The following is a 25,137-nucleotide window of genomic DNA, read 5'->3' as shown; positions in this document are numbered from 1 at the left end:
GCAGACAGGGGCAAAGATAAAAATATTTGTCATTATTTTCTTTGTTATTAAATATTAAGATTAAAGATACACATTACATATACACAACTTAATATAAAAATTAAATAGGCTAAACAGTGCTTTATGTTTTCAGCTACAGTATAGGTGTATTTAACAGTAGCATTGAAGTAATCAAATGAACAAATATGAAAATAAAACAAAACAGACTTCACTGTATAAATTATACATTGATACTTATTAAAGCTACTATTAAAGTTATCAGTCAAGTGATTTGAGTGATTTTCTCTTTGCATTTTGTTGTTTTATTAACATTAAAGGGATAGTTCTCCTAAAAATTCAAATTATCATAATTTACTCTCTCAAGTTGTTTTAAACTTGAATAAGTTTCTTTCTTTTGTTGAAAATAAAAGTTATTTGGAAGAATGACCAACAGTTGATGTACCTCGGTGACTACCATAGTATATTTTTCTCCTATGGAAGTCAATGGGGACCAGCTACAGTTTGGATAGCCACATTCTTCAAAATATTAATATTAGAAAAATATTAGAAAATATTAGAAGGAAATTAATACAGGTTTGAAACAACATTAGAGTGCGTAAATGATGAGATTTTTTTATTTTTGGGTGAACTATCCCTTTAAGGACAAGCGGCAGCGTGTTTACTATTGCTACCGTCTCTTTAAGAGCTGCGCGCGACGCGTCTAATATACATACACGCATTTGACAAGCAGATTTTCTCTCAATTTTCTCAAGTTTGCTTTCACTTTAGACATAACCGACTTTGTTTATGTAAACCTTGTGTGTATTTAACAGTAAGCACAATAAGACTCGAAAGATAACTTAGTCCAGTATCCAGGCGCTGGTAGACAGGCTTTTAGTGCATGTGAGCTTCACATGTAACTTAGGCTACGCGCTGAGAAACGCATACGTTAGAACAGCGCATCAGCACGCGAATTAAATGTTTAACCGACACATGCAAATTATGAACTTTTGTGAACTGCAGTCTCCTGTTCCGCTGCGTTAACATTTTATGTGAATATACGTCGCGTTGTTCAGTATGCTGGGACAGAGGCGCCAGAACAGATATAATGCACGATTCTACGATATTTCTTCAAAAGCAGATCGTGGAGACATTTTAATCGTCCACGATCAAAAATCGTCATATCGCACACCCCTAGCTTGAAGTTTCAAGATTCAGTCTGGAACTCAGTCAGGCTTTGAGATCTTTTTGGAGCTTGAAGTTTTCAATCTGGAGGAAGCTGGAAAGATTCAGTCTGGCAATCTTTGTCAGATCTTTGTTGAGCTTGAAGTTTCGAAATTCAGTTCTTTGAGCTTGAAGTTTCAAGATTCTGGAAAAGTTCATTCTTTGTTGAGTTTCAGTTTCTCCATCCGGGTCACGGCACCAAATTGTTGGAAACTCAGAATCGAAGACCAGGAGACTTGGTTGTTTCTTCAGCAGGATTCTTTATTGAGAACACGAGCTGTCGGTAGCTGCAGTCACCAAAGTCTGACTAAGTGGACGTTCTCTTACAGTTTATATGCATTTAGGGCCAGGAACCAAAACTTTGTGATGAGACAGGTTTAGGAACCTGTTCTAGACTGAGAGTGCTGCCCATCCTAATCCACTCAGCATGTCTATTCAAATGCTGAGACCCGAGTACAGGACTTGCAGGACTCTCTTTGGTAAACACAAGCTCCAAGAACCATTAAGAGTTTCAGTAAAACAGGACTGACCGGAGTTTTTTTCTAGAAAACTCTGATAATAATAATTTATACCTAACCTTAACATGCTAAATTCAATGTAAACCTAAATTAAACATTTTAATAAATTTGTAATACAACAGTGGCGATGAATGTACAGACAGTTTTCCACTCAGGGAAGGCTTTTTGTGCAGGCTATGTTATATCTATGCTTTTATAAATCTGAAAGCTTATCTGTGCAAAGTTTTATACATTTTATACAATATTTCACTAAAGTGGGTTGTTTCATAGAGATTAGAGTAGTTCAATTAAGTCACAAAAAAAAAAATTGCAATTCCCCCACAATATATATAACTAACTATTTTCTGCTTTTGTCTGACTTTGCTACTTATGTTTAAAAATGTAGTAACACAACAGGCACGTGGAACCAGGTGTTTGTCCAGCCATCACCAGAGGAGGAAGTTCAGATTGGTGAAGACCAAGACCCACGGGTAAGTGTATCTGGTTCTTATGTGAATGCTGAAACTGGTGACATATATTGTATAATTTTTGAGTTCCCTAACACATTGTTGTTTTTAAACAGGAAATCTATCTTGATGTACTTTTTTCACCACTGCGCTTCACAGCCTCAGCCATCATTAAAGCTCTACAGGTACAAATTTACTTTCATTCACTCTTAATGGGTCGTAGAGCAAGGGGTTATAGTTCCTAGAGGCCATTACCTTTAAATAGCAAATATCAGAAATATCAAGGTCCTCAAATACTGTTTTGGCAGTTAAATGAATAAATAAGCAGTTTGCATTACAGGAAAAGTTATTGTACAGTTTTTAACCACAACCGACACATCAGAGAGCACAGCTCACTCAAATGTTGGTGCCTGAGCCTCATTTTCATCTGATCACTCCACAACAAGCTGCAACTTACATGCTGATACAAACCTCCATTCCACCATGTGAATAGAAAAACTGATATGTTTATACTTGTATTTATTAAGAAGAGTTGATTCTTTTCTGCCAGATTTACAAACGAGGTACAGAGCGATATTCTGACTTATCATGGGAGGAGCTGAAGAAAGAGGTCACTGTCGCAGTGGAAAATGAGGTAAGGTGGTGCTGTTTTCCCCTTTGTTCATTTTTTTTCAAAATTTTAATTAAACATTGTGTTCAGCTTCAGTCCAGTGTGACCGAGTACGAGTTCTGTCAGGAAGACTACCGCTTGCTGCAGGTGGAGTTCTGGTCGAAGTTTTACGCATGTTGCGTACAGTACCAGGACGTTCTGTCCACGCCACTCGCCCTGCATGTGAGCCCTTCCACAGCCATGGTCTGCGTCCTCAAGAAGGTACCTGATCTCAGCCTCACTTCATTTTGTTGAAGTTAAGTAAGAATGTGTGTGTGTGTGTGTGTAGGTCAAATAAAATCAAAATTGTCCCTATTTGCTGCTTTAGTACACATCGCTTTTTTTAATTTGAATCCTTCATTTATAGATGGCTGTTTGATTTCCTGATCAGCCTGATATAGAAACATTGCCTCAACCAACAGTGACTTTTTTCTGAAGCCTACTTCAGGCCATGCTTGCAATTCCTTTACTCTGTACACAATACTCTGACTGAGTATTGATCAGAATTGTAAAATTATGAGATTCATTAATCAAATGTAACCTAATCGTTTATTTAAAGCAATAATTTGTATTTGAATATGGATTTCATGAGAATCTCCAGCCTGTGCAGGACACTCCCTGACTGGTGCTTACAAAACTTCAATTATTTTTAATGCTCTGTCTGACATTAAATGCAGAAATAGTACTTTTCGTTAGCCTCATAGCATAATTGCCTAAGTCATTTTTTTTAAATATAACTTAGTAGGGCTGCACGATTTTGAGAAAAAACCTAATTGCGGTTTTTCTGACAAATATTGCGATTGCGGTGCGATTTTCGATTTTTTTGGTTTTATTTATTTTAAAGCTTGAGTAAGCAAACTGTACTTTTTATGTAATTTATGTAATAAATATAACCTTATTGTAAAGTGTTACTGATTAGTTATACACCGATTCAGACGTCTCCTGAGTTCACTGTTGGAAGATCAGTTGTTTTAACCATTCATTAAAATGAATCGGTTCAAAGGAGTCATTAGTTCGCGAATTGGACGTGTCATGCGCGTTGTGTGATTATCCCAGCAGTTAGGACATGGACATCCAAGATTTCTGTCAACACAGAAAACATTTCATCACTGGATATTTTTTTCGTTTAATTAAAGAGTTTTTTTTTTTTTTGTCAGTTAAATGTTCAGTTCAATTTATTTAGCACAATTCACACCCAGCGATAATTCAGAAAAAAAAAAAAATCTCCGAATGATCCACATGAAACTTTGGTCTTCCGACCTTTTACCACCGTGTCGATTTATTTTGATTAATATGTGCGAGGGAGAGAGAGCAAGACAGCGCTTAGTTTGGAGACGGTGAAGTCTTGTTTACACTTTCGCCTGGCTCCGAAGAGAGAGAGAGAGCGCGCGCGCGACCGGCTCTCTCTCTCTCTCTCTCTCTCTCTCTGCTCGTTCTTTCAGTTAAACATGCGCCCTGTTACTCACAAGCGCGGCAGTTCATCTACATTACTCACCGATCAAATAAGACTTTGGCGGGACAAAAATTCACTTTGGCGGGCGCTAAAACAAGTTCAATGCAGAAAATTCATGCGTGAATTTAACTTAGTAGGCTACATGACCATGCACTCGCACAAATGCGACCACATACAATTTTAACTCGCACATTCTCAAAAAATGGTCGCATATGCGACCATTTTGGTCGCAGTCTGGAACCCTGCTGTCGGTGGTGATTTTTAAGATGCTGGTATAGATTGGTAGTGTTTCCTCTGGATCTGGCCACGGCACGTCAACATATTTTAGCACTCTTTTGCTCCACGTCGTTCTTCGCGAATCCAAAATAAGTCCAAACAGCTGAAGTACAAGTGCTCCCCCGCTTCCTCTCCCGTCACCGAAAAAGTGCCTTCGGCCATTTCTGCGCAGTTACAAGCTTTTTCTATTGGCACAATTCGAGGTACACGTTGTGTGTTAGCTGCTTTGCTGCTGCCAGAAAGCCGGTGCACTGCATACAACCTTGTAACTTTCCATTGCCATTTCTAATTGGCCAGCAAGCCAGGAACGCGAGATTCGACCATTTTGATTGGCTAATAGGTTTGTCACTCAAATGTCAGAGGCGGGGGAAAAAACCTCAGACTCCTGAGGTTAGGTTATTGCGGGAGTTAAAACCTCAATATCGAGGCGATAAAGGTTAAATCGTGCAGCCCTATAACTTAGGCAATTATGCTATGAGGCTAACATTTTATTTTTGTTTTTTGGGAACTGTTCTATTGACCTCTATACTTACTAATAATCCCACTAATCTTAGAACATATTGAAACTTCACTAATTAAGCACTGCAACCAGCAGTGCATTTAGTAGTCTGGTCCAAGTCTGTGCATGGGAATCACATTTTCTCACTTAAAGACCAGGTTACGCTACAGTACGCATTGAATGACATTAATTTGAGTTACTAATTGTATATTGTACATCAAATTTCTAGGATTAAAAGTTGTTCTCTCGCATGCCTCAAGTGGCATCAAAATCTCCTGAATGATGTGCACAGCATTCGTAAGTCCAGAGACATGCAGAATAAACACGTTTTTATACGGGCTGAGACAATGTACAATTCAGAAGCTCTAATAGCTGGAATATGAAATTACATCTTTTAGATATTTAGAGACTTGTTTAAATGCAATAAATCCATTTTTGCTGTGTGACTTATTAGACTGGACAGTAAAAAAGAATGGGAGCTCAAAATTAATCATTATGAGCTTTTGTGCATCTGTGCTCCACTGATGTATACCTCATATATGCTGAATTGCAGAGCTTGTGCAAAGATATCCACGTTGCTATAATCAGATGCTTTATTCAGGGTTCCCGCGGGGTCTTAAAAAGTCTTAAATTCTGAACTTTAAATTTAAGGCCTTAAAACGTCTTAAAAACAGCCAGATTTTCATCCGTGGTCTTAAATTTAATTTTGTCAGGTCTTAAAAAAGATTTTATCCTCCAGAAACGCTGGCCGCAGAAAGATATTACAAAGTAGCAAAAAAGTATCGAAGTGGCTCGCCAAGAGGCAGTTCACATATCGCGTCTTTTTCGCGCTCAAGTTCATTGAAATGTAGGCGCGCGGTAAGCACACTTATAATTGAAGTGAAGCGCTCGTTTTTTTCCAGGCGCAGCGACATGAAAAAAGACAGGAAGGAAGCGTGTGCACCCAAACACTTCGGGTGTTTTTCTCTTCTCCGTAAATAAATCTTGTAACAGAGCTATTAGCCACTAAAACTTTTTTGTCATTGTGGAGAGCGCAGTGCATGGTTGCATAGCAACAACAGACGGGAACATCGGACCGAATTTTACTATTAATAATAAAAGATAAGCTAAAGTGTATTGTTAAATGTCAGTAAATCATTTTTTAAAAGTAAAAAAAAAGATAAATAAAGTCTGAAATATGTGAGGTTTATCTTTTTATAAAAACCTTTTTTGTCAACTTTATTTGAACTTGTACATGTTAGTATATAACATGTTGCAAGACACTTTTAAAATCTGGCTATCATTTTTAATCATATTATTTAATGTTTATGTTAGTGCGTATTGATGCTAATTTTATTTGTTATTTGCTGTTTTTCGACATAAAACTTGGTGAATTGATTTCATTGTGTAGTATTTTGGAACAGGATTCTGTGATAACAGTGATAACTTTTGGCACTATAATAATTAAATGAAATGTTCATGTCATTTCATCTCTAGTTATGATCAACTATGATCAACTAAAATCAACTAATTATGTGTTTTTTATAGTAGGCCCAGGGTTTTTCCTGGCTCAAAATGAGGCGGAGGTGGTAAAATCGTAACACTAGGGGGGTCCGGGGGCATGCCCCCCCGGGAGAAAATTTTGTACATTTCAATGATAAATTCCTTAATCTGGTGCACGTTGAGTCACTCGAATCTGTTGTTAAAAATGAATAATAATCCACCCGCCAACCACCCATATTCTTTGATTTAGATATCTGCATCTGATCATCACATTACAATTATTCAATTAAGCATGATAATATGGTAACATATCACACTGAAGTAGGCTGATTTAAAATTAACATTTATTTAAATTAAAAGTTCTTTTGGCAAAATTACATTTCCTTTATAGCCTAAACAGAGGCTTTACTCCCTTTAAACTTAAATTGTCAATGTTTCATTTTTGAAAACACTCTTATCGGAATAATTTTTGTACCTTTTATAAAGAGCATTTTCCCCTAATTTTATTTAATGTATGCTCTAAATTTCATTTCAAATGCTTACATTTTATCAATACATTCAATTAAAATAATAAGACACTAGGCTGTTACCAATCAAATTAAATAATTTACATTGAAAAATTATAACTGTATTAAATGAGATTATGAGATTGTTTTAAATATTTTTTAAGGAATGTTGAAAAGAATGCTACTTTATGAAACTAAACCGCCAGTAGGAGGCGGCAGGCGACCGTCTTAATGAGCGAGTCATTGAGTCATTCATTTAAACGATTCGTTCAAACGGCTGATTTATTCAGAATGAGGCGGTTTAATAATGGGTAATTGAATCTTTGACTCGAGTGATTAGTTCAAAACGCTGAATCATTCAGTAATGAATCATAGATGCGTGTTGCTGTGAGATGCTCTATGTTTCTATTGTTTGGAACTATTTTCGCTGCTGAAACAGAACAAAAACAGTCATTGCGTCTAAAAATGTAAGTAACTTAATTTCAACTATTTGTTTAACTGTTATGAAATCAATATCTCGGTTTCAATCGTGATGGCATTCAGGAAAACGGAACTCTGGTCGTGTGTAGCCTATATAACTAATATATTATAATTAATATGTTATAAATAACGGCGCGAACCTCAACAGCGCTGTTACGGTCCGTACATTAGGTAAGTTACCATGATGGGAGTTCCGTGTCTTTATTACACTCAACACATTATAATGATTTATCTGTCTTCCACCCTTGATTGAATGGAATGTTGTTATTACTTGGCCCGCTCGACCCGCGGATTATGATCCGTGCAGCACTATGGACACAAGCGGGAACCGCAACAGAACCGTCACGGTGGAAAAAGTGTATGAGCACGTGAATGTCTGTCCGAGTTTTGTTGAGAGGCGGAGGCGGCACGAAATTTGACGGAGGCGGCCGCCTCATAATTGTCTATGCAGGAAAAACCCTGAGGCCTATAATATGCAAAGTACAATTTTATGTAAATTAAGTTAATGCTTTTTCAATGACTGAATTCATTGAAATAAAATGAATTCTTTGATTTGAATATTTTTTTGGCGATGCGTCGTTTAGGTCTTAAAGGGATACTTCACCTCTGGGAAGATGAATGTGTATTTAAAATAGGTCATTTAAGTAGAAGAAATGTGAAGAAATTTTTGAATTTGGAGCTTTCTAGACTGAGAAAAGCCAGAAAATGTATTTTTGGCTTATGTGGATGAAAGACAACCACTCCCAGAATGCACTTGCTTCGCTGCCTTAGGAGGCCACGCCTACCGGTAAGAGTGCGCAGATGAAAACAACAAAGCTAGCCTACGTGATGAGTTTGCGAGGGATTTAGAGATCGTCTAAAATGTCCTGGATTCGGCTTTTGCGTTCTACAGTCGCCATTCATCATGTTTACTGTGGCGAGCAGGACGAGGCTGACGGCCGCGGGAGAACGGCGCAAGGTCGGTGGCGTGATTACTGAGACGCGCCGGGTCTCGCATCTCTCTCGGAGGAGCGGGAATTTTTCTTAGCAATGGTAAAACGCAAATCAACCCTTCACTTGTTTAGCGTTCATGTAAACACTACATTCAAATTCACCAATCGGAATGAATTCAGTTAGATTGAAAGGTGTGCATGTAAACAATGAATGGCGACCGCAGAAAGCAAAAGCTGAATCCCGGACATTTTGAACGATCTCTCCCGCCGGACAAGTCCGGGAAAAGGAGGATGGTTACTTACTCAGCTTTCTCCTACTATTCAGCTTTCTCCACAGAACAAGAGCCTGCTAGCTTAGCTTCCAAAGAAAGACGGCTGACACTGTGTACATTCGAAGTGAGATCCTACCCTGTATGGGCGGGCTGAAAACATGCGGAACAACGCCTTCTACTGCCTGTAGTCTTTAGCCTCTGTCCAGAAAATCCTCCGATGACGCAAAATGACGATTTTTGCGTCATCGGAGGATTTTTTCCAGACAAAAAATACATCAATCTCTTGTCTCAGGGGGATATGAGGGTGGAAAGCATGGTAATTCGAAAATACTACAGGTTTTCTACTAATACAAAGCTTAATGCTAAATCCTGAAGTAACCCTTTAAATTTCAATCTTTATGGTCTTAAAATGTCTTAAAAAGGTCTTAAATTTGACTAACTGAAACCTGCAAGAACCCTGTTTATTAAAAAATGCTTTGTTTTCTCAATTTTGTTGTGTGTTTTCTTGAGATGAAAGCGCGCAGCACATATTTACATATTCATCCAAATGCCACTCTCAGCAGTGTGGGCAGCATCGGATGTTCGCTAACAGTATATTGCTGGTCATGTATTTCGAACTTCGTTTTACCCCTAAGCAAAAAAATAACTTTGCTGTGAGTATGTTATATTGGGGCCTTTACCGGTCAAACAGACCAAAAAACTACATTTTGATGCCAATAATTAAAAAATGTCAGATATCGGCATTGCCGATATATATTGGTTGATCGCTAATCTTTTCACTCTTTTCCAGGGTTTTGTGTCTTTCCTGTTACCCTGCTTTGCAGTCGACCATCTTTACCTTTCCTCTGATGAATACCTGTTTTCTGAAGAGGAGACTCCAATTGCTGAGGGTAAGAGGGCAGTGTTTACTGCAGTGTCATCGTTACTGAATGATGAATAAAATCGTGAGATGGCTCAGTGTCATCATCAAATCGCAACAGTTGTGATGCAATTATATAAATATATAGTCTGACGCGCTGCATTTTTCAGAGTAAAGCACAGCAGTTTCGATTCACAGTAAATGTTACTCTGTAAGTGCTGTATGTGTGTTTGAGTCTCCTATCATTAAGGTTGGGTACAGAGCAGGGGCGTCGCTAGACACCTTTTACTGGGGCACGTGCCCCAGTATAAATCTGCTGTGCCCCAGTAAATCTGAAGTTTGAGTTTAAAAATGTATTTTATTTGTCAGTGTATTTAATAGAAATGATATTATAGGGTAATAGAAATTCTGTATTTTCAACGCAATAATAAAACAATCAACGCTTGTAAAAGCAACGCAGTTTAACCGAAAACAGAAACTGAACCCCGCGACAGAAATCCATGTCCGCGCGCGTCTGTTTCCTAGCAACTGCAGTGCAGCGCGCACATAATCTGAACACACTGAAGTCCGGTCAGGTGTTGGCATTCTATTAAGGTAGGCTATGAAAACATGACGAAACAAAAGTTTGTAAATAATACAAATAATCTTATTTTTATTCATTATTGGCTTCTGTAGATGGACATCAGAATTTTTTTTTAAGAGATGGTGAGTTTGAGGGAGGTAAGACTTGATAAACAATTTACATGGTCAGACATCAGATGCAAAAGCATCAAGCCTCAGAATTGATGAAATTCTAACCCATATGAAAAACCTCTGCCAAGAAATGGAATTGCACTTTACTATAGGCAAAACTTTTATACAGAAAAAGAGTGCACTAGTCTCGCATTAGCCTACTATGAATGAGAGAAAGTGCAACGTGCATTATGGCGGAATAAGTCCTGTATTTTGTTCCGATCAGACTGTAAAAGAAGACGGACGACGCCCCTTAACTAAGATGAAATAATTTTTACCCCCTTGAATTTCTGTCTATAGTGCAATTCTATATGCATACATGCATACATACATACATACACACACACACACACACACACACACCCCCACACACACACACACACACACACGCACACACACACACACACACAGCGCTTTAGAAATAGTTGAGTTTCTGACTTGCCATTTTTGCATATTCAGTGTGTGAGTGTGTGTGTAGATCCGTATATATTTGTATATACACATGTGAGCTACAATATATTGTTTCACAGCAGCTTCACAATAGTAACAAATTAAAAAAAGCGCCTGAGAAGCAGCTTGGCCAACAAACCAATAGTGTCAATATTCAGTTAATAGTCACTTCAGTGTTGATTCAGTTTAGTTTAATAACTGTAACATTAATCAAACATCCTGTATAATATATACAGTATTTGTGCACATACATGTACGTGTGACAAACTCCTATACACTCCACTGCACACTGAACAAGCAAAAGACACAAGATAGTAGTGTTTTACATAATTCATATCTGCATGTAGTTTTGTTTGTATGTGGGCTAATAATTTTATGTTTGTGTGTAGAGTTACTACACAATTTTTTTTTTTAAATAGTTTTGAATGTTGACAATACACATTAACATTTTGTAGTGGATCATTCATTGCAACATTTATCCTTTGTTTAAAGGTCCCGTTGCATGCGATTCCATGTTTCAAACTTTAGTTAGTGTGTAATGTTGCTGTTAGAGCATAAATAATATCTGTAAAATTATAAAGCTCAAAGTTCAATGCCAAGCGAGATATTTTATTTAACAGAAGTTGACTACAAAAAACGGCTCGATTGGACTACACCCCTCTACATCCTGCATTGGTGACATCACCAGAACCGTTTCTTGACTAACCTCCGCCCACAGGAATGCTCCCTCAACTCTACTGGCTACTTGCGCACTTCTTATAACTTAGCCTACTGTGTTTACTCAGCTCTTACGGTGATTTTCTGAAGTAAAACTGACGCTTCATCTTTTGTGTGATGTACAATAAACTTTATTAAACTCATCAGTACATGTTTGATCATCATTCAGACAGCAGACTTGTAGGCTATTAATAAATAATGGATACATAGCCTACAAGCAGATGACAAATACGTTATAATAACCGTAATTAAACTACTAAACTATACCTGTTTCATCTCTATACAGCAATCTGACTCTGTAGGCATTATTGTCCGACTCGAAATGAACGCCGTTACTGAGAGTTTCTGATATTATCATCATTCCGTGAGATGAATTTTTCCTGACAGACTGAGCACGAGCTCATGAAGCTCCGCCCCCTGTGTCGTCCAGCAGCACCTCATTTGCATTTAAAGGGGACACACTGAAACGGCTCGTTTTTCTGAGCCCCAAAAAATGTCAATTTAAACATGCTGTAAAAAATGATCTGTTGGGTATTTTGAGCTCAAACTTCACATACACACTCTGGGGACATCAGAGACTTATTTTACATCTTGTGAAAAGGGGCATAGAACGGGACCTTTAAGAATCTGTTATCTGCTTGATAAATAATTTATGCTATGTTGCCCACTAACATGCTTTTAAAGCTATTGTTATCGAATTTTTTGGCTTTCAAACACTTAAAATACACATTTGTAGGTCTGAGAAATTAAAATTTTCAAGGGGGAGCATGCCCCCAAACCCCCCTAGGTTAGCCAACTACCCAGCCTGGGGTTTAAAAAAAAAAACGCCCCTGCCTGCAGCACTGTATAGCACAGAATATACACACAATGTTGTGTTCTGTACTACCCTATTTAGTCCGGTGGCGTAGTGAAAATACCGTTACCAAGGTGATAAAAGCACCAAATTTTGCATGGTGTTTCCTTAGGGTCTATAGTGTAATTTTGGCCTAGGAGCCCTTGGAAATAAATGTTGTAACATGTCATATTAGAAGTATATCATTATCTATGAAATATGCTTAAAAACACAGAGATTTTCAAGTTCCTGCACAAGATAAAATATTCAAATGAATCCCAAAGTTTACATTTTGATATGTTTATGTATGTTTATGAACTTTTACATGACTAAAGCTTCAATACACGTTTAAGTATTAACAATATGGTGTTTATTGGCCCTGTAATTGATAATTATGAGTCGTTACAGTTGCATTTGCAAAGAGGTAAGCAGTCTAGACTTTTGCAGGTGGATCAATCCCCCTTACAGCAACATTTGATAAGTTCCCTATAGGCTGTGGGGACTTCTGGAAGTGTCATCCAAACTGGTTCCCAAGACCCTGATTCCTTGGTCCATCTATAGTCCCTTGGAGAAGGAATACCTTGCTGTGAGAGTGTGCTGGTCGCCCAGATTCCAGTCTGATAAACTGCCCGTCTGATGTGCTTCAGTAGAGTATCTTGGGTGGGTGGCAGTTTCTCCATTGTCCTACTCCCATAGCAGAAGAGTTCTTTCCTCTTCTGGACAATGGAGCTTGAAGGACTGGACTTGTCATACAAGATGTCTCTGAACAACCATCTGGATGTCAACCAATCTGGCTTCAAGAAAGGGCACTCAACTGAGACTGCACTATTGTCGGTCACAGAAGCCCTACGGATCGCAAAAGCTGCTTCCAAGTCCTCAGTTCTCATTCTCCTGGATCTGTCTGCTGCCTTCGATACTGTGAATCATCAGATCCTTGTGTCCACCCTCTCATCACTGAGCATCACAGGTACTCCTCTCCACTGGTTTGAGTCCTATCTCACAGGTAGGTCCTTCAGGGTTGCATGGAGAGGCGAGGTATCCAAAGCACATCAGCTGACCACAGGGGTTCCTCAGGGTTCAGTTCTTGGACCCTTGCTCTTCTCCATCTACACCACATCACTGGGACACATCATACAGGCACATGGTTTCTCCTACCACTGCTATGCTGATGACACACAGCTCTTCCTCTCATTTCAACCAGATGATCCCACAGTAGCTGCACGGATCTCAAGCTGTCTGGCGGACATCTCGACATGGATGAAGGAACATCACCTGCAGCTCAACCTGGCAAAGACTGAGCTTCTCGTCCTCCCTGCTAATCCATCTCTACAGCACAACTTCACTATCCAGCTAGAATCATCATCAATCACCCCATCAAGGTCGGTCAGAAATCTTGGAGTGATATTGGATGACCAGCTGATCTTCACAGATCACATTTCAAAGACAGCTCGATCATGCAGGTTTGCACTGCACAACATCAGGAAGATCAGGCCTTTCCTAACTGAGCATGTCCTAACAACTTCTCGTCCAGGCCCTGGTCATCTCTAGGCTTGACTACTGCAATGCTCTTCTGGCTGGACTCCCATCATGTGCAACTAAACCTCTACAAATGATTCAGAATGCTGCAGCTTGTCTTGTCTTCAACGAGCCCAAAAGGGCCCACGTCACTCCTCTCTTCATCACTTTACACTGGCTACCTCTCGCTGCTCGCATCAAGTTCAAGGCATTGACGCTTGCTTACAGATCTATCACAGGCTCAGCGCCCTCCTACTTTCATCACTCCTACAAGTCTACATCCCTACCAGAAACCTACGATCGGTCAACGAGCAACGTCTCGTGGTTCCATCACAGAAAGCCACAAAATCACTTTCCAGAACATTCTCATTCACAGTTCCATGCTGGTGGAACGCTGTCCCCACCCTCATCCGGAAAGCAGAATCCCTGACAACATTCAAAAGACAACTGAAAACCCTTCTCTTCTGTGAGCACTTAACCTCATAAAAAAAAACTTCCTTTATATCCTACCTTTCCTTTTCCTTTATGTCCTCACTTATGCTACTCTGACCAATGACTGAATTTCGTATTTTGAGCACCTCTTGCGTTGTTTTTTGCCTCTTCACGATGACTCGCTTAATTTAGTCCTAATTTGTAAGTCGCTTTGGACAAAAGCGTCTGCTAAATGACTAAATGTAAATGTAAGATGACAGTCAGTCTCTCAAGCTTTTGGAACTGCCATGAAGCAGCATCTAATTTTTGGAATAGATTTCTGGCAAGGGAAGCAAATACTTCAGTGGCTTTATCATAGGCTTGCCAGGCCCGCCAAACTGACTTCTTACCCTTCCCAATGAAAGCAGATGTTGTATCACACCCTGAATAGGCATGGAACATCAACAGTGCTTGAAACTTGTCCTTACCCAGACTTTTACATATGCTATTGATATGGTAAAATATGTACTTTTTGCCCATGCCAAAAGCCACCCAGATGTCAGTCAAAGGTTGAATCACAAGTAAATCATGGAATAGACCTTCAAGAATCACAATGACATCAGTGCCCACAGTACGCACATGGACAGTTTTTGATCTAAAACTGAGTGACTAGATCTTTAAAATCATCCAAGTTGCCCATTCTTTTAATAGTTTAAGACAGGTTGGCTACATGTGTTTGAAATTTCTTCTGTGTGGAAAGACACTGTTCATGATGCTGGAAGTTTTTAGGATAATCTGTCATTTTCAGGAAGAAAGACACGTCTTCCATTGAGGAAGCAGAGGCTGGGTACTCGGAGGTGGACTCGTCCATCACCCAAGCTGAAGTCTCCGAGGTAGTTAAGAAGCTCCTCGGTGGCAAGGTACCGGGGGTGGATGAGATACCCGAGTACTGCCCTGAGTACCACAAGTCTCTGGATGTTATGGGGCTGTCTTGGCTGACACGCCTCTGCAGCATCGCGTGGCGGTCGGGGACAGTACCTTTGGACTGGCAGACCAGGGTGATTGGAGTTTAGGTATCTTGGGGTCTTGTTCACGAGTGAGGGAAGGATGGAACGGGAGATTGACAGATGGATCGGTGCAGCTTCTGCAGTAATGCGGTCGATGTACCAGTCTGTCGTGGTGAAGAAAGAGCTGAGCCGCAATGCGAAGCTCTCGATTTACCGGTCAATCTACGTTCCTACTCTCACCTATGGTCATGAGCTGTGGGTCATGACCGAAAGGACAAGATCCCGGATACAGGCGGCCGAAATGAGCTTTCTCCGCAGGGTGGCTGGGCGATCCCTTAGAGATAGGGTGAGAAGCTCGGTCACTCGGGAGGACTAGAGCCGCTGCTCCTCCACATCAAGAGGGGTCAGCTGAGGTGGCTCGGGCATCTGTTCCGGATGCCTCCTGGATGCCTTCCCAGGCGCGTCCCACCGGGAGGAGGCCCTGGGGAAGACCTATGACACTCTGGAGGGACTATGTCTCCCAGCTGGCCTGGGAATGCCTCGGTGTCACCCCGAAGAGCTGGAGGAAGATGTATGTATGTATGTATTTTCAGGAAGAAAGTCCTCTTCAAATTCTTTCAGCAATCTTCCCAACTCTGGTCCAGAGATTATCCATCGTCTGAAAGCATTTGGGTTTTCTGTGAGACCAACTGCACCACCGCAACCTTTCACAATCTTATTCTCTTGTTCATGACCTTGGTCGAAAGGTATTGCAGAGAACTTGTTGTATGTCTTTGAGAGAACCCAGTGTGAATGATTTTCAAACTCATCCTTGATAGTGCTGGGTAAAGACTTCATGTCCCTGATGTGGACAGACACCCATCTTGCATAGTTTGTATGGTCCAAGGCAAAAAAAAATAGAGGGATGAGTTCTTCTAAAAATTCTACATATAGGAAGTTCTTCTCTCTGTGAGCTCTGACAAAAATGAGAATGAGGGTATCTTAGTATTAGATCCCAATACATGAAAGTGTGACTCTTCTTCAGCATGTCATTTCTCCAAGTGAGAGCATGTCATTTCTCCGACTGTAGATTTTGAAGTGACAGTAGAGTGTCTTGGTCTCCATGACTGTGCTGCTTTCAGAAATGAGTCAGCCTTTCTAGAAGATGCTACTTCTGCTTCAGTGAGTGCTGTCGTCCAACCAGAGCACTCTAAGAGGTCGCCAAGGGTATTCCAAGTGTATTCCTTAGCTGGACATTAAGCATAAAAGAATGAACGAATTCTGACCTGCAACACGTCTACAATAGGCAACCAAAATAACTGTCTGGTTACTGATATTCTTCTAAATATCTTCCTTTCTGTTCAGCAGAAGAAAGAAATTCATACAGGTTTGAAACAACATAAGGGTGAGTATATGATGACAGAATTTTCATTTTAAAGTGGAGTATCCCTTTAACATTTAAGCATTTTTGCTGCCTTTTTTTAATAATTCCACCTATATTTTTTATTTTTTATTTTTTTATTTATTTATTTTAAGGTATAAGGTGTCTTGGCACTCTGTTTTACACTTAGAATTTGGAAGATCTACTGGCCTGAGCACAAATTAACAAAAGGAAGCTTATTCAGTTGTCTTAAAAGGCGATTACCCTGAAAGTTTTACTTGAGAGAAAAAGAAAAAAAAAAAAAAAAACCGTTTTTCACGAATATTGTTTAAGTGATTTGACACTAAATTTCAATATTTCAGTTGGGCTCCTAGGCTGAAATCATTTAGGAGGTCCTAAAGATTCATGAAAAGCTTCATGTAAAATTTGGTGCTTTTATCATCTCGGTAACGGTATTATTTAATATGTGCACTACCCAACTGGACTAATTCGGACGGGACTAGTTTCACAGGGGGACGTTAGAGAAATTTCTGTTTCACAGACGTACTTTGAGATTATAATCCTGTCAGAATCTGCCATGTCTGTCTTTTTCTCACACGACCTCTGTAAAAATTCCAGAGCAAATTACCTAGGCCTACTGTTTTTCGTCAAACTCGGCAGTCCTCAGAGAAATCTAATCCCGTCCGAATGCGAATGTCTGTGATTGCCGAAAATGTTTTTTTCCAAAACGCTTTTTCTTGTGTGTTTTGGTCAACGTGAACTACCATACAATCTCTCACTATCGCGCCAGTGTTCAAGTTTCTGCTTTTTGCGCACTGATAATGGATGTAGATGTGTTCGGTAAAAAAATAAATAAAATGAAATCAACAAGAAAGAGCCAAATCACGTAAACTGTTAAGACTGGCTACTGTAATATCAGTTTCAGGTAAGATTACTTTCATTTCTGCACCTAATTGCATAACGTGTAAATTATATAAGTTAAAACGTTTTATTCCAGTGGGTTTATTATAAGAACCCAGTTCTATAAAATCATGATGATAATGTATGTTTACTTTTTTTATACTACAATTTTTATAAAATGTTTACAAAACACTAAATACGTTAGGACGTTTTACTTTAAATATTTCAAAGTGCTTAATTTTAAAAGTACTTAATTTCAAAATACATTTGATACATTTGACCATACGCAATCCACGCATTCTGAACACGTGATCTTCTGCAATGCCCACATGTAAAACACAGACACTCCTACCTCGGTAATAAACACGGAGATGATAGTCCCGTCCGAATCCGTACATGAAATCACAGACATAGGTTGATAAGAATTGTAACTCAAACGTCGTTTGGAAAACTAGTCCCGTCCGAATAGGGCTTTTGATTGTTTGTGATAACAATGAATCGTTCTTTTGGATATGAAATTTATATTTAATTGACTTATCGGTAAGCCACGGCCTCCTTCGTTACTTTTGCTATCTCAGAAAAACAATGGGGGACCTGTGCCCCAGTAGAGCTTTATGTCTAGCAATGCCCCTGGTACAGAGTATCTATATGACCAGTATGTACCGGGCCGAATCAGAACGCAGATTTCGGTGCCTCATTTCGTTGCAACTTAACCCTTTGACGCATACGATCACACCGGTGTCATTAGAACGTTCTGTGCATCACATGATCAACTGCTAAATTCAAATGTGGAGTTTTAGGTGTTTGGGTTTCCTTCTTTTTTGTCTTCGTCTGATCACATGCCTTTTATTAGACTTAGATGTGAGCCGTGACGTCCTGAAGCTGGTTCAGTGTCTGCGCCTGGTGAACGAGTCTCTTCCAGAGGACTTGGCCTATGAGATGGAGAAAGCCCTTGATGACCTACTGTCTCCAGAGAAAGTGTCAGAGAAAATAATGGATGGTCTTTTGGCCAGCGAGTCAGTATGCTTGCATCACTAATTTAATGCAATCACATTAGTAATTGATCAGTTTAATGTCTAAAGTGAAATGTTCTCTTCAGGGTGAATGTGATCGAGGAGATTGCAAACAAACTGCAAAACATCTTTAACCCCATTGTTGCCATGAACACACTGCTCAGAGAACTGGACCTTGAAGCTGATGCAGAGACGGACACCAGACCTACAGGTACCATTAAATACACTTTTTTTTTGTTTTTTCTGGTTCTGTGGTAAATATCTTGTCTGAGATTTTTAAAGGAATACTTTGCCCCCCCAAAAAAACATTGTCATTGAAGGACTATTTCTTGTGGGACACAAAAAGTGATAGCATAATATCCAAGCTACACAAAGATAATCCATAAAAACCTTGCAACCAGTACTGGCTATCTGGGTCTACTGGAATTGAGAAAAATCAATTACAAAAACATATTGAGTTTGGCTGTACATCTGATCAAAGGGTTCGATCAACTTCAGACAAACCATTATCATGCCATCACTACAAAGACTTAAAGGGATTGTTCACACAAAAAGTGAAAATACTGTCATCATTTACCCACACTCATTAGAGCTTAGATTCTCTGCCCGAGCCCGGACTCGACCCGACCCGGGCCGATATTTCACGCCACTGTCCTCGGGCCGGGTCGGGTCGGGCCCTTGATAAAGCATGTCACGTGTCATGTGCAGCGTCTTGTCCACTCGCACTTTCGACGCATCACACCTGCTGTGCGTGCTGTACTATTCTGTAGCTTAAGTGCAACATGGAGCTTGAAGAAGCAAAGAAAAAAATTAAAACAAGAGAATTAACTTTGAGCAAGTGTTGAGGAAAATCGGAGGTATGGAAACATTTTAAACTAGTCGTGGGGAGTGACAACATGTGTTGGCTTTGTCTCGGACTTCGAGATGAACAGACACATGAAGCAGTCTTGCCATGACAGAAATTATGATAGTAGTCAGCCTCAGCCCTCAATGTCCTCTTTTGTTACTTTTCCGATCCATTCAATTATTTATGAATAAACAAAAAACGCAGTTTACATGCTTCTTCCTTGTCGCATTATTCATTAAGATAATAATTAATAAAAGCACGCACAATTATGAACTTGATAAATGTTACAGATATGTTTTACTATACACAAACAAATGCCTTTCAACTTACATGTGCAAAATTCTGAATTAAATGAATGTGCTGCAATTTGTACAAAAAGAGTGTCTGTAGTAACCTACGTGTTTTAGCTATTAAATAAGCACATTTAGTTTCAAGTTTAAGTTTTGTTTTGAAGAAAGCTTTTATTTAAAGTGAATTTCGTTTAGTATAAATTGTATCTTAATTTTAATACATTTTTCATCAACCAATTGCCTGGATTTAATACATAAAAAGCAATATAGCAGACAATATAATCATTACATGGAGGGGCCGGCGCGCCGCGGTCACTTACACCATTTGAAACTCGTAACACACGCTGTCACCGAATTTACAAATGCACATCTTGCTTGTTGCTCACACACATATTATGTTGAAATAACAATGTTATGTAACATTATTAATAATAATTATTAATAATAATATTTGATTTAATGCTGAATGTTGTGCTTGTTCAATTTAATAAAATTAAAACTTTAATTGTGATAATTAAAATAATTGAATATTTAATATTGAGTGGCAAATTTTTGCTCATTTATTAATAGTAGGCTATTTATATAATATAAGTGCAGAGCTCCCCTCTGTAGTCTAAATGATCTAGCACAGCAGCATCTGCGTTAAAAAAAGATTCTGGCGCCACCCCTGGTTATAACGGCCCACATATTAAAAATGGTCGGGTTTAAATTGGGCTCGGGCTCATAATTACAGTGAACGCGTCGTGTCGGGCCGGGCCGGGCTTGGACACAACGTGCTCGGGCTCAGGTAGGGTCGAGCTTGATTTGTTGGGCCCGATCTAAGCTCTAACACTCTCACACTGTCTTTCCAAACTGTGTATGAATTTCTTTCTTCTGTGGAACACAAAAGAAGGTATTTTGAAAAAAAAAAATGAAAAAATAATAACATATACATATACATATATCGGGTTCGGTAACACTTAACGTTTAGTTGTAAGTCATTTATAAGTGGTTAGTTAATGATGAACTAATCGTTTACAAAACATTCATAAATAATTAGCAAGTGTTATACTAACATTTTATGTATGTTTTGTAAATTGTTACAAGTCATTTACAAGTGATTAGTAAATGATTAACTAATTATTTACGAAACATGATTATGCGTTTATAAATGATTAATAAGTGATATGTTAATTATTGTATGTATGTTTTGTAGATTCAGTTAGAAGTAATTTACAATTGATTAGATAATGATTAACTAATCATTTACAAAACATGAATATGCGTTTCATAAATGTTTAATAAATTATTTTTTTTGTATGTTTGTAGCAATTAGAGGGTGCAGAAAGTGTTGTAAATGTAAATTACAACACTTTCTGCATCCCCTAATCTAAAGTGTAAACTATTCATCACTTGTAAATGTGTTACACATCATTCGTAGATTACCCCTTCAAGAATCAATAAGGCATAAGAGCAACGAATCTTATCTACGAATGATGTGTAACACATTTACAAGTGATGAATAGTTTACACTTTAGATTAGGGGATGCAGAAAGTGTTGTAAATGATTTATTCATGCGTTTACACATCTATAACAGGTGTTGAACACTGTAGTGTGTACTGCAGTGTAAGTGCTGACTGTGTTTGAAATAAATGCTATACAAAAGTTTTATTTTTATTCTGTTAATAAAAATAAATGTATCGTTGTAATATTAAATATTCAAGATATTTATTGTCAAATGCACAGTAAAAACACCACTGTTTTGACCTCACAGTGACATTTTTACTTTGCATGTCTCCCTTACACAAAATATACTATATAAATAGAGACAAAAAAGTGCAAATATGCATTGTGCAACTGATACAATCAAGGTATCAGTCAGTGAAGATAATTGGAAGTTGGTATTTCATGTGTTTAAGATTTTATTGGCTTGTCTTTTTGTCCTTGATTTCACACTCCTGTACCATCTCCCAGACGGCAGATGTGTTAAATATCAGTAAATATGTGTCACAATTACAGTATCAAGGGAAATAATTGGCAATTATTACTTCTGTCATAATCGTGCAGCTCTAGGTTCTAGCATACATCTTTAGTGGTTGTGGTCACAATCTGCTCTTGTTGAGTGGTAAATAGCTGAATATTATTATTTTGTGTATTTATTAGGGCTGGGAATCGATTAAAAAAAAAACTAATTAATTGCACAATTTGCTGTAATTAATTGTAATTATTGCATTTCCCCCAAGCTTGTAATCATCAATATTTAAACTTAGAATCACCTAATTAAATGAAACACAGGAAAAAAAAAAAGGAACAGAAAATAGCCCTTTAAAATAATATTAAACATCAGTATATCAATGTATTATTCTTTTTCAATAATCCATCAACATAATCAATTTATCAGATTTTTAAAAAAAAAAGTTTTTTTTTAATAATTATCAAAATAAAATATAGTCCTACAAAGTTATTATTACCAGAGCATGTGATCAGAGCAAGTCATTTTACCATTGTTGCCCATCATGGCTATACCAGCTCAGCAAACAGAAGTCTTCCACAGAGAAATTTCACGTTATTTGAGCGGACTTTGATTTTCCAGTGCGTGATCAGATTGGAGCGTTTGGGCCGTTAACGACAGAGCAGAACATTGAGCAGCCGCAACAGGAAATCATTAAAACAAGGCAAAAAAAAGTGCTGTGTTAATTGCGTTATTTTTTTTAACACGTTAAACATCTCAAATTAATCGCAAAGATTAACGCGTTAATTCCCCCAGCCCTAGTATTTATGTGTTCTTCTGTCTTTCATGGATTAAGAAAGACAGTTATACGAGCTCAGAACGATTAAGGGGTGATTAAAGGATGACTATTTCTTTTAATGTTAGGCTGAACTGTTCCTCTAACCAGCACTGATGTGTTGTTTGTTGCAGGTCAGTCTCTGAGAGTGCGTATTAGTCTCTCTCAGCTGTACGGCAGCAGTGTGGCCGCTAGTCTGATCTGTCAAGCTGTGTGCCAGACTGCCATGACCCGAACTCTCCTCTGCAGAGATCTGCTCATCCTACTGCAACTCTACCTGCGGAATGGAGACAATGTGAGTACACACTTAGCATGTGTCTCAGTTAGGGATGTTTGTAAAATTAAAACCTGAATTTGGCTACGTTCACACTGCAGGGCTTAATGCTCAATTCCGATTTTTTGAAAAAATGCGATTTTTTTTTTGCAAGGCCGTTCACATTTCCAATTAAATGCGACCTTTTGTGATCTCCTGTGTCAACGTGAAATGACCCAGAAGTGACCCGCATGCGCAGGAGAGTACTCAACGGTCAACGACGTCACTTGTTGTTTGCGGAAGTAGCTAAACTTTAACCAGAGCCCGTCTCTGCTTTAACTAACTGTGATTCTCTCACTCACACACACACGAGCGCACGCAGCGACCGTTACACAAGAGCTAGCAGCCGCTGACCTATCTCATATCAGATTCAGCACAAATAAGTTAACATAACGTATATATAATGGCCGTGGGCTTTTTTTTTTTTTTTTTTTTTTTTTAATTAACGGGCTCGTCGAGGTCGACCCGTTCGGCAGATTTACCTCAGCTCGACGAATATGCAGTCCGTTTTCAAACCGACGACTACTTCAATGCAGAATTATGACGTTTTTCGCGTATCAATGACGTGCGGGTCGGATACATACGACCTGGCCGTTCAGACTGAAGTCGCATTTCAAAAGATCGGATATGTATCGGATTTGGGACCACATACCCAAGTGGCCTGGGTCGCATTTGAAAAGATCGGATCTGTGTCGTTCAGACTGTCATGAAAAGATCAGATACAGGTCGCATAGGGGCAAAAAAATCGGAATTGGGTCGTTTCAGCCTGCAGTGTGAACGTAGCCTTAGTCATTTAAAGGGATGGTTCACCCCAAAGGAAATTGTTAATTTACTCACCCTCAGGCCATTCAAGATGTATGTGACATTTTTTCTTCAGTAGAAATGTAAAGAATATTTTTAACTGAAACCTCGGTCCTCTGTGAATCATATAATACAAGTCAAATGGCTATCACACAGTCAAAAAATATACTGGCAAAAAAAAAAACTAATAAGGTCTGTGCAAGAAACTGAACATTATTAACAACATTATTACTAGGGGTGTGACAATAGACTTACCTCATGAGACATAGACAATACATGACATTGTATTCTTGAGAATGAGACTATATTTGAACACTATTTTTAAGATATCTTCAGTGATAAAACATATGACTGAAAACCACAGGACGCAAATTATTATTAACCAATTATTTTGGTAATCGAGTAATCAGTCAATTATTTTGAGTAATTAGGGCCCAAGCCCTGAAAGGGCGAAGGCCCTATTGTTTTCGTAAGGATTTTTAGGGCCCAAGCCCTGAAAGGACTAAGGCCCTATTGTTTCCGGTAGGATTATTATTATTATTATTATTATTATTATTATTATTATTATTATTTTGTCAACCTTTCGGGCACTTTTGGGGCCCTTAACATGCTCGAAAACTCTTGAAATTTTGCACACACGTCAGAACCCGCGGCCATCAGGGCCGGACTGAAGCTGGTACCCGGGCGTGGCAGGGGGGCTCGACAGCGCCCCCTGGAACGGGATCCAAACACGTATCCATAAATCAAACACGCTTGCATGTAATAATAAGAAACGGGCGTGGTGGAATGGCTCAGTAGCGCCACCTTTAGTCAAAAATGGGGGCTTAGTTTTTCCTAGAATCACAAAACTTGGTATGTGTATTGTTCTCATCAAGACGGACAACTTTCTAATTTACATGAACCATCTCCGACCAACAGGAAGAGAGATATTTTGGTTTGAATGTGGATTTTCTGAAGAATTTTCTCTCCCTCTGTCTGTGTCTGTGTGTGTGTGAGGGGAGGGGGGGATTTGACTATTGCTTTTATATTGTTAATCAAGGTTTCAGGGGCTTTTGGGGTCCTTAACGTGCTCAAAAACTCTTGAAACTTTGCACACAGGTTAGAACCCACGGCCATCAGGGTCGGGCTGAAGCTGGTACCCGGGCGTGGCAGGGGGGCTCAACAGCGCCCCCTTGAACGGGGTTCTAAAACTTGATCCATATATCAAACACGCTCGGATGAATTAATATGAAACTCGGTACACATATAGATCTCATCGGGCCGAACAACTTTACCCCGGTCAAGTTTTACGCCAGCCCAACAGGAAGGCGGCTATTATGGGTTGTTTGGAAAACGCTTGCTGTGGAATGTGAAATACTCCTCCTAGAAAATTCACCGTGTCCTCTTCAAACTCGGTGTGCATGTAGTCAAGACTTTGAGGATGCTAAATTGCGGACGGATTTTTGATATCTCGAACGGTTTGGCTGTGGCGAGGAATCGAATTTATGGCGAGAAAAGAGAAACACGGAAGTGGAATATCTTCTGCATACATTAACTGATCTTGATGAAACTTCAGCAGTGTGTTCGTGGTAAGAGGCCGATCAGATGGATATAGCTATTGTGAGTCAA

General features: G+C 39.0%; 1 protein-coding gene across 2 annotated transcripts in view; it reads left to right on the top strand.

Annotated features, from left to right (window-relative positions):
- nup160 (nucleoporin 160) overlaps window positions 1-25,137 on the top strand; it is a 117,276-nt gene that overhangs the window by 22,350 nt on the left and 69,789 nt on the right. For both annotated transcript variants that reach the window (XM_081356215.1, XM_081356214.1), the window contains exons 9-16: window positions 2,107-2,191; window positions 2,284-2,352; window positions 2,718-2,801; window positions 2,868-3,038; window positions 9,507-9,606; window positions 18,353-18,515; window positions 18,599-18,723; window positions 22,550-22,710. In XM_081356215.1, the coding sequence (XP_081212341.1) occupies window positions 2,107-2,191; window positions 2,284-2,352; window positions 2,718-2,801; window positions 2,868-3,038; window positions 9,507-9,606; window positions 18,353-18,515; window positions 18,599-18,723; window positions 22,550-22,710 (958 nt within the window). The remainder of the gene's footprint in view (window positions 1-2,106; window positions 2,192-2,283; window positions 2,353-2,717; window positions 2,802-2,867; window positions 3,039-9,506; window positions 9,607-18,352; window positions 18,516-18,598; window positions 18,724-22,549; window positions 22,711-25,137) is intronic.

Source organism: Scardinius erythrophthalmus (genome assembly GCF_964197995.2).
Source record: "Scardinius erythrophthalmus genome assembly, chromosome: 24".
Classification (NCBI taxonomy): Eukaryota; Metazoa; Chordata; class Actinopteri; order Cypriniformes; family Leuciscidae; genus Scardinius; species Scardinius erythrophthalmus.
Note: the sequence above shows the minus strand (reverse complement) of the source record. Positions and strands in the feature narration are given on the sequence as shown.